Source organism: Channa argus, chromosome 17, assembly GCF_033026475.1.
Source record: "Channa argus isolate prfri chromosome 17, Channa argus male v1.0, whole genome shotgun sequence".
In the NCBI taxonomy this organism is placed as follows: domain Eukaryota; kingdom Metazoa; phylum Chordata; class Actinopteri; order Anabantiformes; family Channidae; genus Channa; species Channa argus.
In genome coordinates, this window is record NC_090213.1 from 3136702 (window position 1) to 3155958 (window position 19257).

At 39.7% G+C, this 19257-nt stretch overlaps 1 protein-coding gene across 1 annotated transcript; it reads left to right on the plus strand.

Moving 5' to 3' along the window:
* The first annotated feature begins 4094 nt into the window (after positions 1–4094).
* Positions 4095–13274, plus strand: LOC137102891 (uncharacterized). The gene is made up of 8 exons (XM_067482823.1): positions 4095–4290; positions 6357–6683; positions 6813–7088; positions 7263–7382; positions 7812–7913; positions 10823–10909; positions 11018–11046; positions 11409–13274. The coding sequence occupies exons 1-8, from the start codon at positions 4095–4097 to the stop codon at positions 11487–11489; spliced, it is 1218 nt and encodes a 405-aa protein (XP_067338924.1). The 3' UTR covers positions 11490–13274.
* The last annotated feature ends 5983 nt before the right edge of the window (positions 13275–19257 follow it).

Below are 19257 nucleotides of genomic sequence, written 5' to 3' on the forward strand. Positions count from 1 at the left end.
CCGGCCTTATGCAGACCCAGAGATTGGGTTCAGGATCTCTGCGTGTCCCTGCCAGTGGCTGGTGAGTTTTGGGGAGAGTCCCTGCTTCTTCACAGGGCAGTACACCCAGACCTTGTCCCCGACTGGGGCCCCGCAACATCTCATTGTAGGGCCGTCTATTCAGAAAGGTGGTTGGGGCGGGACGAGGAGCCTCTCACTGCCTCATCCTGTGACCATCCCCAATTGTGGCTCGTTGGGTGACCATGGCTGGCTGATCCCAGCTGGCCCCCTCTCTCTCTGGGTATTCTCCGCCTCACAGTTGGCTGCCCTGAATGGCTCCAGGTAGCCACGTTGGGTATTCAGCAGCACGTCGGTGGCGAATGTCCTCAATCTCTCTCCATCTCGTAGATAGTGGCTAGCTAGCTGCTCCGGGCTCTGCTTAGCGGAGGTCCTCTGCCAGAAGCATCGGTTGAGTGCGGTGGTGATGGCTCTGAGCTCTTGACAATCTTCTGGGAGTAGGTTGGCAAGCACTTGCAAGGCAGGGCCTTCCAGGGCCAGGGCCTGATGAGTAGCTGTTTCTTCACCACTCCATCTTCCTGTCGCACTACCTGAGTGTATTTAAGTTTATAACTAGGACCCAAAAGAGGAGATGGCGAGGGGAGGTGTATAGTAAATGAGGGTTTATTAACCAAAAGGCAAACAACAGAAACTCACTTCATGAGGAGGGTGGGAAAACACGTAGTACTAACAAAATAAACAAGGTTAAACAGACCAAGAACTTAAACACGCTGGAGAGGTGAGATAAACTAATTTATAACCATACTGGAAAGGGAACTAACTAAGAAACTAGGGCGAGGGAAACAGGGAAAAAACAGGCAAACACAAAGTCTGGACTGAACAAGCGGAGGAAACAAAAACCTAGACACTGAAACTGAATGAAACAAATAGAAAACCAAACTTCAGACCAAAACGTATGGGGAGCACTGAGGGAACACACAACGTGGAGAGCGATGTCCAAACGTATTGACTGTCCATAGAAATGTTCAGGGTCTAGGGACTAGGAAAGGAGATACAATCTGGCGGGGAAACGTGGGAAGAGCTGGGCATATATATACATGGGTGTAAGTACATGGGGGCATAGGTCAAATCAATCAGGGTTAACAAGAAACAAGAAGCTAAAGAAACTAACTAGGAAGTGGTGCTGAGGGACTACAAAATAAAAGCCAGGAGCAGGAAGTAAAACTAAAGAAAACTGAAGTCCAAGAACCGGGTCTGTGACACTAACGTGGAGAGGGGAGCAAATTGACATGGGCGAGGTAGGGCTTCACAGGGGTCAGCCCATTGTAGCATGGCAGCGTGACTGGCATGGAGGGCAGCAGTTCGTGTCTCCCAAAGTCGAGGGAGCAGAGTGTACGCCAGGCACACTGGCGCCATCAGGTCGGTGCAAGTCGATGGTCTTTCGCCCCGCCTCCCGCTTGAGGCGCTCCAGCAGCACGCTACACTCTAGGACTGCAAGTTCTAATTCACCATCGCTCCATCTTGGCGTCTACTAGACGGTGGATACCACTTCTGACACAACTGTGGGAGGCGGCAAAGCTAAGACTAACAAGTTAACTAAGCTAGGCTAAGCAGCTAGCTTGGGTTCTGGTAGGGTACCAGGGGAGCAAACTTCACAACCCACTTTCGCTTCACCTAAAGTATGGAAACATCTATGTTCAGGGTTACAAATGACCTTTTGATGGTGGTGGAGGATGGCTGTCCCTCTATACTCATTCTCCTTGACCATCATAGTAGTGCGGAGTCCCGGGTGCTTTCTGTCACCTATGGTGTCCCTCAAGGGTCCGTTCTCAGGCTGATCCTTTTTATTTTATATACGCTCCCCCTCAGCCATGTATTCAGCCGACATTGAATCGGCTTTACATTAAGACCGATTTCACCCTGACCACCTGCCTGGAAGAGATACAGACAAGGATGAGTCGATGAGCTTCACCTTTTCAGAACGAGATTTTCCCCTCTCATCTACAGTTACCAGATGTGAGTCTGGATCCTCACTTACCATTTAATAATCACATTAAACAGCTCTGTAAATCCTCCCTTTTCCACCTCAAAAACGCCAAACTCCATCCCACTCTCTACCTATCTGATGCTCATCCATGTCTTTGTCTCCTCCAGGCTTGACTGTTGCCAGGGATCCTGATGAGCAGTGTATTGCAAGAGTCTTCAAAAACTCCTGCATATACAAAAAAGTGCTGCAATTATTACAATATTGTTACCCACAAACCTATTTGAACCATCTCTGGTTTGTGTGCATTGATCTCCATCCAATATCATGCATCCAATATGCCTAAAAAAAACACCTCAAAAATCTTTGCCAAACTCGTCCAAGCCTTTGTCTCCCCAGCCAGATCCCATGATATGTTCTGAATCCCGCCACCTTACCTGCTTTACTGCTGCCTCTCAGGGTCGCTATCTAACCTTCTCCTCCACTGATGATCCTGATCTTCCAGGTCAGTATCCTCCTCCACTATCAAACTACACCGGACAAATATATTCAGTCAACTTACCTTCAGCTGTCTGTCTTCCATCATATAAGCCATCCTGTCAGAGATCAAAGGGTCAGTAATCCTCAAACTAATCCTCCCCACACTCACCAGAATTTCTTGTGTACAGTGAAGGAGAGGGCCACCGACCTTTCCAGAGGTCTTGAGACAGAGTTCAGCTTTCCTGTTTCTAGTCACCACACCTGATCCTCACTTCTACCATTCACTTATTTCCCCTTCTCAACCTTTTTTAACATCTAAATTTTGGTCCAAAGATCCATGCTCTCACAGGCAACCCCAATGGAGTCCTGCCAAAGACCAAAGCGGGAAGTACTGCCTGACCTTCATATAATAAACATACAATAATAAAGTATAATTTTGTTGAAGTCCTTTTGTAACAAACAACTTAGAAACCTCCAGAACAGAGCTGTAGAAACTTGATGCTCTACGTCCAGGAAATCAAAGACCGTTCCGTCACTCACACTTGTGTCCCTCAATGTGTCTTGGGTGCATTATGTCACTTGTTGTGGTTTATGGCTGAAGCCTGCTGAGCCCTGCTGCTGTTTTTGATTCTCAGATAAAAAAAAATTTCCCTTAAGTTCTCACAAGCAATTTAAAAATAAATGTAATAATTTTAGAGATACAATGAAACAGGTCTCAAAGTTGTCACATTGGGTTGTTGCCCCCTGCAACAACATTATCACCTTGGTGAGTGTGTGAGTGTGTGTGTGTGTGTGTGTGTGTGTGTGTGTGTGTGTGTGGCATTTTCTACTGTTGAGATAAATGTTTGCAGGTTTTTTTTTTGAGTTCACAGGTAGAAATTCTTCCTGCTACAGTGAAAATAATGTTTCAATCTGAATCTAGTGATTTGTGATTTGACACACGGACAAAAACTAGAAAAAGAACACAAAACTGTTTTTGCAAGAGACCCATTATCTTCTTTTGCCCTCATTCTAAATCCCTGAGAATAAGAGTCAGTAACATGAACCAAGAATGTTTCATATTCTACAATAAATTAAAAAACTTAAAAACGTAGACTGAGTTATTGAATGCAACCATTAACAGAGGCGAGAAACTGAAGTCATTATAAGGAAGTTGCACCTCACTGGTCACAGGAAGTAAAGTGTATATTTGTCTTTAAGAGCAAACAGCTTCACAGACTTTGTCAGTTGAGAACAAGAGATCAACAAAGAGGAGACACAGAGAAACATGATGGTTGGATTCAGATGGTTTCAAGTGTTTTTATTTCTGATCCTGATGCTTCAGTTTACAGGTAAGAAAACATGAAACAAATTAAATGATTCAAATTAAGAAAAATAAGAAACTGCACGAAAAGATCTTGAATAAAAAGTCAAACTGCTGTTGTATCTGAATTAAAACTACAATTATAGAAAATACTTAGATGATTTTACACATTTGTCTCTCTTTTTCTCACCAACAGTAACTGGACAGTTTTCCTCCTTCACTGTCAGAGATGGAGATGACGTCACTTTACCTTGTGGAAATGTGAGAGATGATCAGGAGAAATGTGACAGAACCACCTGGTTATTCAGTGCTTCAAGAAACAGAGCAACTATGGAGCTGGTTGAACTTGGGAAGATTAAAACAGAGTCCAACTCTAAATCAGACAGACTGAGTGTTACAGAGAACTGTTCTCTGGTTATAAAGAAGGTCACAGATGAAGATGTTGGACGTTACACCTGCAGACAGATTGACAAATCAGGACAACAACAAGGTTCACACTCTGTGTTTGATGTGTCTGTTGTTACCGGTGAGTATTTACATCCTAATGTTTTCATATCAAACTGTCAGATCCAGAAACTAAAATATTATAATAATCACAGTATTTATCCAGCATGTTCTGACTACAGAGGCTTTAAAAAGCACCACTTTGTCCAGTTCCTTCTCTGTTACATGCTGACGTTTAAGGTTCCTGTTTGCATTGGTGATTGATGCTCGGAGCTTTCAGTGTATTTAAGTTGAAACCCCGGCAGCATTTGACGCAGAAATAAAGGAGAAACAGTCTCATAAGGAAGTTGACGGGGTGATGGATGGTACAACAAGACACAGGACTTTTTAGACGGGTGTTCAACTCTAGTGTGAGATATTGTGCCCTTTTTTGATGATTGTGTCACAATGTGGTGTACATGGTTACTACATTAAGGAAGTACGTGTTTGCTGTTATCACTTTTTTTAGCTTTTTGGTTTCATGTAATTTGTCTCCTAACTCGACTTTACCCTGAAGTTTTTGTGCATAACACTAACTGCTGCTGTTTCTTAACTTAGCATTGTCCTGAAGTTGTTTCCCTAAAACTAATGTAGTTTTTTTGTGTATATAAAGTCGTTCCTGTGGTGTCAAAAGGTGAAGCTCCTGGAGCCTCCAATACTGACGCCAAAGTGCATCTGTAGCATCAATATCAGCCGCAGTTGTTCCCAGGGCAGCAAATGGCTAAAGAGTAGCTGTCGTGTCAATATGATACAGCAAAGTACGAACAAAGCAGCATAATCTGATTCTTAAGAAGCATCAGTATCTGACTCTATGGGATGAGAACGAGTTGGTTTATCATCTTATCACATATTTAGTAACAAGATAATGTGATCAGTCCTTTGAAAAATCTATAATTGATTGATTGTGTTTTTCATAACTGATGTTAGTTTTTGTGATATGTCTGTTTTGGTCTGAGCTGAACAAAGATACTAAAGTTTGACTTTGTCTCATGTTTGAACCTTATTGAGAAAAAGCTGAATCCTGGCTTCATCTAACAGGAAGGATTTTCTTCTCTAATTGGCTTTTAAATGCAACATTTGACTGTAAATGTCAAAGTTACTGGTTCTTTTTTAAGCTGCAGAAGCTTCAGCTAAATGTTCTCTCTCAGTTCACAGAGGAACTGACTTCATTCGTCTTAATTTAGCTTTGGTGTGAACATGTTTGCTGTGAGTCCAGTCTGTGTTTGGTTTCACTGAGCTTCAAGTCTTAATGAAACCTGTCACTGTCTCCTTTTGGTTATGGATGATGATGATATTCAGTTCAATGTGACATGAAATGCAGCAGCTCAGGCTCCATTCAGAAATGTTGTGAGCACAAATGTTTCTCAGACATTATTAATGATCCAAAGCCTCGTGTCTGCAGTGTGTATGAAAAACCTGCAGTGATCACATCAGTAGGTAAAACCTCCATGTTTTTAGTTTAAGTGCAGCTACATGTGTTCAAACACATGATCCTCCACCTCCAGGAAACTAAAGACAGTTCAGTTCTGATCTCATCAATGTGTAAAAACCACTTGTGCTTATTTGGTCACAGTTTGTGGCTGAAACCTGCAGAGCTCTGCTGCTGTGGTCACATTCTCAACAAAACACGTCTCAGAGCACTAACATGTATCAGCTCCAGTTCTTTCCCAGCTGCTACAGGATCAGGTCTAAAGACAAGAAGCTGCATTCATGCAAACTTTGATCTGAACTAACAATCTTCACACATTCAACTTGAATCAAGTCAGAAACAGCATCAACCTCACTATGAGTCACTGAGGATCAGAGTCACTGAAATGTTCTAAAGCATTAAACTTAAAATGGTTGAAGCTTTTTCAAGTTTAGAAAACTTAAACGCAAAAATCCTCAAAAAATCATGAGAAAATACTTTAAAATCTTAACATTGATACAAAGTGACACCTCAGTGGTGACAGGAAGTAAATATGTTTTTCACTTTGAAACAGAAACAACTTCACAGACGTTGTTAGTTGAAAACAAAAGATGTAGAAATGTAGGAGAGAGAAAAAGAAAATGGTGACAATATTAATCTTATTCATACTAAAGACATTTGTCTCTGTTTCTCACCAACAGTAACTGGACAGTTTTACTCCTTCACTGTCAGAGATGGAGATGACGTCACTTTACCTTGTGGAAATGTGAGAGATGATCAGGAGAAATGTGACAGAACTTACTGGTTATTCAGTGATTCAGGAAACAAACGAACAGTTTCACTGTTTGAACTTGGGAAGATTAAACCAGAATCCAACTCTAAATCACACAGACTGAGTGTTACAGAGAACTGTTCTCTGGTTATAAAGAAGGTCACAGATGAAGATGTTGGTCTTTACACCTGCAGACAGTTTGAATCAGGACGACAACAAGGTTCAGGCTCTGAGGTTGATGTGTCTGTTGTTACCAGTGAGTATTTACATCCTAATGTTTTCACATCAAACTGTTTGTCAGATCCAGAAACTGAAACATTATAATAATTCTGTTCACAGTGATGAGTTTCAGTTGTTTTTCTCTCAATGTCTCCATCTTCACCAGGGACTGGACATAAGAACGATGATAAAGTGACATTAACCTGCTCTGTGTGGACACATGGACACTGTGGACACACAGTGAAGTGGTTGTATGATGATAATAAGAATGAATTTACAGACACAGAGACACCACAGAGTTCCTGTTCTGTCACTGTGACATTAACAACATCTGACCTTAATCAGAAATATTCTGACTTATTGAAGTGTGAAGTGACAGATGGTTTCAGCGGAGAAGTTCAGCAGTTCACCTTCAGACGTCCATCTTCAGGTGGAACATCAGGTGAGAACATGATGAGCTGTTTCAATCATTTCTAGGAAGAAGTTCCACAAATTATTTTTAGCTTGAATGATTTGATGTTTCACATTTCCACTGTTCTTTGTAGTGAGTTTGTTTCAGATGTTAAACATGAAGGATTTTCTCACTGTGCAGTTTTTTTACCTTTTGTTTATTCAGGTGAGGAGAGAAAAACAACAACAACAACAACAACAACAACAACAACAGTGATGAAGGAAACAACATCAAAAGTTACAACGAAAAAATTTGCAACAAACAAGAGAAACACGACAAAACATGGTGACTGAACAGTTCTATATTTTCCTAAATCCAAAATGTGTGTGTCAGACTGAGATCTTGCGGAGATCTTGTGGAGATTTTTTCTCAGTATTGTGTTTATTTTGTTTAATTAATAAATGGCTATTACAGTATTATTACTGTATATTTCATTATCAACATGAATGGATATTTAATAAATAAAAACTACAAAATAAAACAAAAAATTACATAAGCTTTGGTTTATATGCAATTGAAAAAAATCACTTTTAATTCAATAATCTAGAATGTGATTGTTTCAAACTTTTACTGTAGAAAACATTTATGAATTTTATAGATTTATACTTTTACTCACACACCGATGTTCACAATCTGTTTTATAAAAGTAATTTCATATTACTTATTACTTTTCTGCTGTTGTATTTTGTCATGATTTTTGTTGAGGTGATGCAGCAACAACATCTGTTAAATCCACATCAACTATCAGCAGTAAAGTGACACCAACAGTGAAAACTAGACCATCAGGATGGAGAAATAGCACTGATCCAACAAAAGGTAGCGACTGAATGTTTCTCTGTAATAGCTGAGTTTTGTGACTGTGGTGGAACATTTGTTCTGTGTCCTCACTCTTAAAGCCATTTCTCTTCTAGAAACAGACAACAATGTTCGAAAACACTAACAAATTAGAAACCTCATCATTATGTGAGTAATCAAATCATTATAGCAGGGAGATGTGTAGCAGGGAGATGTGTAAAGTGTCCCTCTATAGTACAATGAGAGAATCTTAAAGCCAAATCAGAAGAGCAACTGTGACCCTGTCACTAAATAGAGCTTCTAACAATGTTCGATTTCTGAGGTTTGAAGTTGTGAAATTCTGTGACAAACGACTAATTTCTGGTTGTATTTAATTGTGTTTGCTATAAAAAACTGTTTCTTGGGTTAAATATAGTGTTTCAGCAGATGGTTACCAGTCTGCACAGTGGAAACAAGTGTAATGTGAAGTAGCTCTGCTTTCTGAATCTATGCACTGCACCACAGACATAGAGGAGACAGAGGAAGGCACGAAAGTACGGCTGTTCCTTCATGGGAAAGTTGTTTTCTGTAGTTTTCTTGGTGAAAACTCTGCCAAGTTTACTAAACCTTATGGGGATAAAGTTTTGGATGTAGTGTAACTCTTAAAAACTGCTAATGGCTAATAGCTAACAGCTACAGCTTTTAAGAAAGTCCACTGTTTTGACGTTGTTAGAGTTTTCTTCTACAGGAAAACAACCAGCAAACCGAAATGGATTTAGACAGGTGTGTTGATTATGAGTGTTTGTGTGTCCATGCACACAGCATGGATGCTGAAACATTAGCGTACTTGCTGCTGTGAGGCTTCAGAGAAGTTCTGTATCTTCTTGTCTCTTGGTCATTTCTTCGATGGGGAGCCACTGTACCCAGATCCATTGTGATGATCACTGAACTTAAGAGCATTTGAACCACTTTGGATAAACTGTGAACTGCATTAACTCCACTCTACTTCTGTAGATCTGTAAGACAAATTTGCTCGTAAATGGTAAATGTTCTGCACTTATAAAGCAGTTTTCTACCTATTGGCACTCAAAGCGCTTCACACTGCTTCTTATTCACCCATTCACACTCACAATCACACAACGCTGGGGGAGCTGCTATGCAGCTGGCCAAAGCTCACCAGGAGCAACTAAGTTGGGTTTCAGTGTCTTGCTAAAGGACAGTTTGACATGTGACCGTAGCCAGGAGCCAGGGATTGAATCAACAACTGCGAGATTGGTGGACAACCGCTCTACCTTCCTGCACCACAGTCTTACCTGCTCCTCTGACTTTGGGAATCACCAGGGTAGAAAATCGCTATACAAGTGCAGATCATTTCACTACTTACTAAAAAATATATCAATAAATTGTCTCACAGATTGTTATATGAAAATCAAAACCTGCCGTTTTAAAGTTGTTGTTTTTTTTGTTTAATCAACTAAATTCTGAATCAATGTCTTACAATTTCTGCCTTGATATTTTTTATATGAACAAAGGGCTTCACCAGTATGAATATTTTTAAGGTGTTTCATTATCTATTAAGTATATGGTATACGGGGCGGCTGTAGCTCAGTTGGTAAGGCAGTTGTCAATCCCCGCTCCCGGCTACAAGTCTAAGTGTCCTTGGGCAAGACACTGAACCCCAAGTTTCTCTTGGTGGGTCAGGTGAGCACCTTGCATGGCAGCTACCGCCATCTGTGTGTGAGTGTGTGTGTGTGTGAATGGGTGAATGGGAAGCAACATTGTAAAGCGCTTTGGATAAAAGTGCTATATAAGCGACTATTTACCATTTATTTATATGGCAATATAGAAGGAATAATGGAGTCCTTAGTTTTTGGATAGATTTGAAAATCGCTTTCAGTCCAAAAACAGTGGAGATGTGTCGGTGTCGCAATGGACACTGATGCTCCGTAGCTGATGCTCCGTAATAATGAGGTGATGCTCCGTACGACCCCTAAACTGATTAAAGCAGAAAGACCAAGTTATCACAGTCTGGGCAGTGCACGACAGGCTACAGCGTAGGGGTCTGTGTAGGGTCGGTGGCTACACAGAACCTATGCCAGAGCTACGGCATAGATGCATGAATCAAGCTGTAAAAGGCAGCTGTTTGGATGCATTCAGGAACATTAGCAAGTGTAGGTCACCTGTGTTTTGGAATGTGCAGGTACTAGCAGATGTTACTTGTTTGTTATCGTCACACGTCTGCTCCAGTGTTTACATATATAATATGTATAAAGGAAACGTTCATTTCCCACAGCGTCAGACAATGATTCATTTCAAGGGGTAAAATTGTCTCATCATATTGATGTGACAGGAACCTTTCAGCCATATTATTGGATGCTCCAGACAGGCCATCATTTGATGCTATAAGATAATTTGATGCCATAAAAACGACTTTACATATACACAAACGTAGGGAAAACAATTTCTGGCTAATGTTACATTAAGAGACAAATTACATAAAAACAAAATGCTACATGCAGTGACAACAGCACACACGTACTTACACAATGTGATGTGCATGGTTACTATAGTAACGATCAGGATTAAAGCAAACAACATCTCAAACTTGAGTCAAACCCTGGTCTCCTATCATCCGCCATCCCTTCTACTTCCTTATGACACTTGTTCACTTTCTATACTACATCGTTGCTTAGGCAACATAATTTAAAGTATCAGGGGTTTTCACTGTACTTCACTAAAAGCCCCATGATTGGATCACTGAAGTAAATGAGCACCTTAAGAATCAGCATGTAACACAAAAGAACTGGACACCGCAGTGCTTTACATTTACCCAAATGTAAATATAGGGGCCAAAGAATAAGACCAAGGTGAAGCCCCCATTGCAACTTTCTGTGTCCATGGAAACACCACCTGCTTCTGACTTTTAACATGTATTAATTCTTTTTTTCCAGAATGGTTGAGATCCATCATTGTGTCTGTGGGTTTAGCAGCACTGATAATATCTGTTGTTACAGTCAACATGTGGACAAGAACTAAAGGTGAGAACATCCACAGATCAAAGTTTAACAAAGAAAAAGTGAGATATCTGAATATTTTAGTGATGAAGTTTAACTTTAAACTTCTTGTTTCTTTTTTTTTCTATTCAGGGAATAAAACACAGACAGAAGACAACACAGTGAGTTTAGCCACTACACAGGCTTGATGCTCTATTTGCTGCCACGTCAGCATCTGATAAATACTGACACGAACCAGCGTTTGTGATGTTTGTTCTTATTACAACTTTGATTCAAAGAGAAGCAACTTTAGTGAGGAAACAACATTTAAAACAAAAGTTAAAATTTAATTAAAGAAAATAAATTCTGAAGAAGTTGAATCAATATATGAACAGTTCCTGTAAATAGCAACAAAACATGAACTGTGAGCTGCATGTGTTGATTCAGATATGAAGAAAACCTGACAACATGAGACAATTCAACACAACAACAACACAAACTGGGACCTTAGTTTAAGTTCAGTGTGTTGTGTTGTTTTCCACAGGTTGATAATGATGAAGATGAAGGTGAAGGTACAGTGAAGTATGAAAATGTTGGAGATGCTTCTGCTTCTGTCAGACTCTGATCAACTACTTCAACATCAACTCACCACAGGAATCAGTCTCAAATGTGAATTATGGAATGTCCAGTTACACAATCACTGTTTGTCCAATTCGATCAAACAATTTGCACTTTTATGAGCAGCGCACCAAAGTTTTCTTGTCCTTTCTGCCATGTGTGCAGACAGAAGGAGATGTCGGTTGTTTTATTCTGATGCAGCTTCACACTTATGCTGATCCACTTTACCATTTTTTAAAATAGTTTTTATATTTTACATTTTTAAACAAAAGGTGAATAACAAAACTGTGCTGACAGCTGTTTTACATGAGAACAACATCCGTATGGTATGTATGTATAGATAGATGTATAGATTAATCTATGTATTTCTTGCCCTGTCCTCTGCTTCAGCTGCCAGACAACTCTGATTAGAAATTCATTGTCCCTAAACAAACTAGTGAGAATAATTAGAATAAATGCAGTTTCTGTTTTTTCCTCTTCCTCGCAGTAGTTGTTGTTCATTTTAATGTTGAATCTATTATGTAGCCAACAGTAATTCACACAGGCCTGGAAAGGAAACTATTAATTAGGAATGTGGAGATTGTGGAGGCCTGGTGGATCAATGGGTAGATCATAGGATTGGGGATTGGCATATAGAAGGCTGCAGGATCAAGTCCCAGCTCACCAGGTGCGGCCCCACCACCAAGGGCCACCCTGGTGCCAGACATGAGCACAGAAAAAATGGTAGGTTGTGCTGGGACAACATGTGGAACATGTTCTGCTGTGGTGACCCCTGAATGGAGAAGCAGAGATTGTGGAGGCTGGGGAGTAGGTTCATGTGCAGCAGGGAGATGTGTAAAATGTCCCTCTATAGTACAATGAGAGAATCTCAGAGCCAAATCAGAAGAGCAACTGTGAACCTGTCACTAAATAGAGCTTCTAACAATGTTCGATTTCTGAGGTTTGAAGTTGTGACAAATGTCTAGTTGTATTTAATTGTGTTTGGGGGGAAATAATGTTAAATATAGTGTTTCAGCAGATGGTTACCAGTCTGCACAGTGGAAACAGGTGTAACGTGAAGTGGCTCTGCTTTGTGAATCAGCACAGACACAGAGACAGAGCAAAGAGTAAAAGTTTTTCCTTTGTGAGAAAGTGGTTCTCTGTAGTTTTGTTGGTGAAAACGTGGTGTAAACTTTGCCAAGCTGTGGTAAAGCTTACTATACCTCATGGAGATAAAGTTGTAGATGTACTGGAAATGTTCTTGGAGGTAATTGTTTCAGAAAAGGCAACAGAGGCAAACTTTACCTATTTTTTATTTTCTTTCTATGGCTTAAGTTTTGGCTGAAATTTTATATTAATGTTTTTAAACTAAAAGTATTTCTCTCTTTCTAGATGAAAAACTCCTCCAGATGACATCACCCCGGGGGAGTTTTTCATCAGTAGTATGTCAGATGATGTCATCTGGGAGGGTTTGAAAAAGCAGGTTGACCATGATTACAACCTCCATAGTGTGAGCAACAAGATGACATAATCTGAACAAAAGGTTCCTCCAAGTGATGTCATCTGGAGGCAGTTTTTAGCTAGAAGTAGAGGGAGATTGCTGTGAGGCTGCAGACGAGTCCTCTTCTTGGTTTTAGTCATTTATTTTTTGCTTTAGTTTTTGTTGTGTGATTCAATGATTTAATCCCATGATGTGGATCCACTGTAGTGACATATTGTTCACCTGTGTCAGTTAGGTTGAGATTCCTTCAAAGGAGGCTTAAAGATCTACTGACTCCTCTCTTTGTCTTGTCTACATTTAGACACACTTCCCCTCGAACACTACATACAGCACTGACTTGCTCACAAACATAATTTGAATCTTTGTGCTCTCAATTAAAAGCATGTTGAATTATTTGAGATCCTTGTGTGGCCTCCCTTCTATGTCACGTACTGCTGAGGCAGGTTGTGACAAAATGGGGCTCGACCAAGATCCGTTGCGATGATGAATGAAGTTAAGAGCATTTGAACTGCGTTAACTCGACTCTACTGGATCCTTTCCCACAACCCTGATTAAATCAAATGTTGCTGCCTTGAAGCCCCTTATAACAAAAATTATAAACCAGTCCCTTCACTCTGGACTTGTTCCCCCCACACTTAGAAATGCTGTCAATAAGCCACTTCCCAAAAACCCACCCTGGTCCTTGCCCACCCATCTCCAACCCATTTTATTTCCTAAAGTGCTGAGAAAAAGCCCTCGCCATTGAGCTTCAGGACCATCTACACCTACACAATCTGTGTAAAAAAAATTCCAGTTATGCTTCAGCTTCACCTACAGCATGGAAACATCTATGGTCAGGGTTACAAATGACCTTTTGATGGTGGTGGAGGATGGTTGTCCCTCTATACTCATTCTCCTTGACCATCTGAGTAGTGCAGAGTCCCGGAAGCTTTCTGTCATCTATGGTGTCCCTCAAGGGTCAGTTCTCAGGCTGATCCTTTTAATTCTATATATGCTCCCCCTCAGCCATGTCATCAGCCGGCATTGAATCTCTTTCCATTGCTATGCTGATGACATGCAGCTTTACATCAAGACTGACTTCACCCTGACCACCTACTTGGAAGAGATATTAGCTGAAACTTCCTCCAATGAAACAGTTCCAAAACTGAAGCCATACTGGTCGGCATCCCACATCAGGTCCAGTCATTTTTCATGAACACCTTCCTTCACCTTTTTCAGGACAGGATTTTCCCTTCTCATCTAGAGTTAGCAACCTTGGTGTGAGTCTGGATCCTCACCCAACATTTAATAACCACATTAAACATCTCTATAAATCTTCCTTTTTTGACATCAAAAACTTTGCTAAACTTTATCCCACTCTCAACCTATTTGATACAGAAAAGCTTGTCCATGTCTTTGTCTCCTCCAGGCTTGACTGTTGCAATGCACTGCTCATCAGGATCCCTGGCAAAAGTCTTCAGAAGCTCCAGCATATAAGAACAGTGCTGCCAAAATCCTGATGAGACACATTATTTTCCAGACAGATGCTTGATCCACCACAACTCCTCTAATGACAATCTTCACTGTCTAATTCTTGTTTTTGTCCCTGAGTCTCTCTGTCTCCCCAGCCAGATCACACGACGTGTTCGGAATCCCACCACCTTACCTGCTTCACTACTGCTCCTCAGGGTTGCTATCTAACCTTCACTATCTAACCTGATTGTCTTCCTGGTCAGTATCCTCCTCCACTGTCAAACTGCACCGGACTTCAGCTGTCTGTCTTCCATCATATAAGCCATCTTGTCAGAGTTCAAAGGGTCAGTAATCGTCAAACTCATCCTCCCCACACTCACCAGAATCTCTTGTGTACAGTGAAGGAGAGCACCACCTACCTTTCCAGAGGTCTTGAAACAGAGTTCAGCTTTCCTGGAACCAGGAAAGCTAAACGCTGAACCTCGTCCTCACTTCTACCACTCACTTTTTCCTCCTCTAAAACCTTTTTTAACATCTACTTTTGGGCCCAAAGAACTAAACTCAAATAGACAAGAACCTGCAGAAACCCCGATTGAGTCCTCCCACAGACCTAAGCCTTGGGTATTGGCTGACCGTCATGCCACAAGTATGTCAAAGCTAACACCTTAATGCCTGCACCTGACTGGGTCGACAACGCCCGTGATCAAACAGACTCCTCTGCTTTAGAAGTTTTATGGCAATAAAGTATAATTTTGTTGAAGCCCTTTTGTAAAAAACAACTTTGAAACCAAAACAACAGAGCTGTTGTTAGACTGTAGAAACTTGATGCTCTACGTCCAGGAAATTAAAGACCGTTCCGTCACTCACACTTGTGTCCCTCAATGTGTCTTGGGTGTAGTATGTCACTTGTTGTGGTTTGTGGCTGAAACCTGCTGAGCCCTACTGCTGTTTTTCATTCTCAGATAAAAAAAAATTCCCCTTAAGTTCTCACAAACAATTTAAAAATAAATGTAAAATAAATTTTAGAGATACAATGAAACAGGTCTCAAAACTGTCACATTGGGTTGTTGCCCCCTGCAATAACATTATCACCTTGGTGTGTGTGTGTGTGTGACATTTTCTACTGTTGAGATAAATGTTTGAAACATTTTTTAAGCTTTAAAAATTCTTCCTGCTACAGTGAAAATAATGTTTCAATCTGAATCTAGTGATTTGTGATTTGACACACGAACAAAAACTAGAAAAAGAACACAAAACTGTTTTTGCATGAGACCCATTATCTTCTTTTCAGTAACATGAATCAAGAATGTTTCATATTCTACAATAGATTAAAAAAAAAACGTAAAAACTTATCCCGAATTGTTGAATTCAACCATTAGCAGATGAGACAAAAGAGCCTGAAGTCATTATAAGGAAGTTGCACCTCACTGGTCACAGGAAGTAAAGTGTATATTTGTCTTTAAGAGCAAACAGCTTCACAGACTTTGTCAGTTGAGAACAAGAGATCAACAAAGAGGAGACACAGAGAAACATGATGGTTGGATTCAGATGGATTCAAGTGTTTTTATTTCTGATGCTGATGATTCAGTTTATAGGTAAGAAAACGTAAAACAAATTAAATGAATAAAATTAAGAAAAATAACAAACTGCAGGAAAAGATCTTAAATAAAAAGTCAAACTGTTGTTGTATCTGAGTTAAAACTACAATTATAGAAATTACTTAGATGATTTTACACATTTCTCTCTCTGTTTCTCACCAACAGTAACTGGACAGTTTCCCTCCTTCACTGTCAGAGATGGAGATGACGTCACTTTACCTTGTGGAAATGTGAGAGATGATCAGGAGAAATGTGACAGAACTACCTGGTTATTCAGTGCTTCAGGAAACACAGCAGCAGTTTCACTGTTTGGACTTTCGAAGATTAAACCAGAATCCAAATCTAAATCAGACAGACTGAGTGTTACAGAGAACTGTTCTCTGGTTATAAAGAAGGTCACAGTTGAAGATGTTGGACATTACACCTGCAGACAACAACAAGGTTCAGACTCTGTGGTTGATGTGTCTGTTGTTACCAGTGAGTATTTTACATCCTAATGTTTTCACATCAAACTGTTTGTCAGATCCAGAAACTGAAACATTATAATAATCACAGTATTTATCCAGCATGTTCTGACTCCAGAGGCTTTAAAAAGCATCACTTTGTCCAGTTCCTTCTCTGTTACATGCTGACGTTTAAGGTTCCTGTTTGCATTGGTGATTGATGCTCGGAGCTTTCAGTGTATTTAATGGATCTATAATGATTGATTGTGTTTTTCATAACTGATCTTAGTTTTTGTGATATGTCTGTTTTGGTCTGAGCTGAACAAAGATACTAAAGTTTGACTTTGTCTCATGTTTGAACCTTATGGAGAAAAAGCTGAATCCTGGCTTCATCTAACAGGAAGGATTTTCTTCTCTAATTGGCTTTTAAATGCAACATTTGACTGTAAATGTCAAAGTTACTGGTTCTTTTTTAAGCTGCAGAAGCTTCAGCTAAATGTTCTCTCTCAGTTCACAGAGGAACTGACTTCATTCGTCTTAATTTAGCTTTGGTGTGAACATGTTTGCTGTGAGTCCAGTCTGTGTTTGGTTTCACTGAGCTTCAAGTCTTAATGAAACCTGTCACTGTCTCCTTTTGGTTATGGATGATGATGATATTCAGTTCAATGTGACATGAAATGCAGCAGCTCAGGCTCCATTCAGAAATGTTGTGAGCACAAATGTTTCTCAGACATTATTAATGATCCAAAGCCTCGTGTCTGCAGTGTGTATGAAAAACCTGCAGTGATCACATCAGTAGGTAAAACCTCCATGTTTTTAGTTTAAGTGCAGCTACATGTGTTCAAACACATGATCCTCCACCTCCAGGAAACTAAAGACAGTTCAGTTCTGATCTCATCAATGTGTAAAAACCACTTGTGCTTATTTGGTCACAGTTTGTGGCTGAAACCTGCAGAGCTCTGCTGCTGTGGTCACATTCTCAACAAAACACGTCTCAGAGCACTAACATGTATCAGCTCCGGTTCTTTCCCAGCTGCTACAGGATCAGGTCTAAAGACAAGAAGCTGCATTCATGCAAACTTTGATCTGAACTAACAATCTTCACACATTCAACTTGAATCAAGTCAGAAACAGCATCAACCTCACTATGAGTCACTGAGGATCAGAGTCACTGAAATGTTCTAAAGCATTAAACTTAAAATGGTTGAAGCTTTTTCAAGTTTAGAAAACTTAAACGCAAAAATCCTCAAAAAATCATGAGAAAATAATTTAAAATCTTAACATTGATACAAAGTGACACCTCAGTGGTGACAGGAAGTAAATATGTTTTTCACTTTGAAACAGAAACGACTTCACAGACGTTGTTAGTTGAAAACAAAAGATGTAGAAATGTAGGAGAGAGAACAAGAAAATGGTTGAAATTAAGATGAATTAAAATGTTAATAATAATGATTCAGATCACTGGTAAAAATTCATAAAAATAAATAAAAAATATTTTATGCATTTTCCGGACTTTTCCATTATGTGTAACTGTAAGTCTCTAACTGACTCTTAGAAATTAAAGATCGTGCAAACATATTCTGTTGTATTTAATTTAACCTCTAACTGTGACAATATTAATCTTATTCATACTAAAGACATTTGTCTCTGTTTCTCACCAACAGTAACTGGACAGTTTTACTCCTTCACTGTCAGAGATGGAGATGACGTCACTTTACCTTGTGGAAATGTGAGAGATGATCAGGAGAAATGTGACAGAACTACCTGGTTATTCAGTGATTCAGGAAACAAACGAACAGTTTCACTGTTTGAACTTGGGAAGATTAAACCAGAATCCAAATCTAAATCAGACAGACTGAGTGTTACAGAGAACTGTTCTCTGGTTATAAAGAAGGTCACATATGAAGATGTTGGTCTTTACACCTGCAGACAGTTTGAATCAGGACGACAACAAGATTCAGGCTCTGAGGTTGATATGTCTGTTGTTACCAGTGAGTATTTACATCCTAATGTTTTCACATCAAACTGTTTGTCAGATCCAGAAACTGAAACATTACAATAATTCTGTTCACAGTGATGAGTTTCAGTTGTTTTTCTCTCTCAATGTCTCCATCTTCACCAGGGACTGGACATAAGGACGATGATAAAGTGACATTAACCTGCTCTGTGTGGACACATGGACCCTGTGGACACACAGTGAAGTGGTTGTATGATCATAATAAGAATGAATTTACAGACACAGAGACACCACAGAGTTCCTGTTCTGTCACTGTGACATTAACAACATCTGACCTTAATCAGAAATATTCTGACTTATTGAAGTGTGAAGTGACAGATGGTTTCAGCGGAGAAGTTCAGCAGTTCACCTTCAGACGTCCATCTTCAGGTGGAACATCAGGTGAGAACATGATGAGATGTTTCAATCATTTCTAGGAAGAAGTGAAGAAAAAACAAAATAAAAAGTGATACTTAAAAAAATCAACAACAAAACATGGTGACTAAATGTTCCTGAATGTTTTATAGTATTAATATTGTAGTTTGCATAATATTTTATTATTGGGGTTAAGGTTAAAAACTGTTTTATGACACCAATGTTTATCATCGGTTTCATAAAGTTACATGAAGTCTCACTGTCCTCTGTTGGATTTTTTTATTAAATTTTTTGATGTGATACAGCGATGACAACATCTATTAAATCAACATCAACAATGAAAAGTAAAGTGACAACAGCAGTGAAAACAAACACATCAGGAAGAAGAAACAACAAAGGTATTTAGAGCTTTGTAAATGTTTTACTGTGAG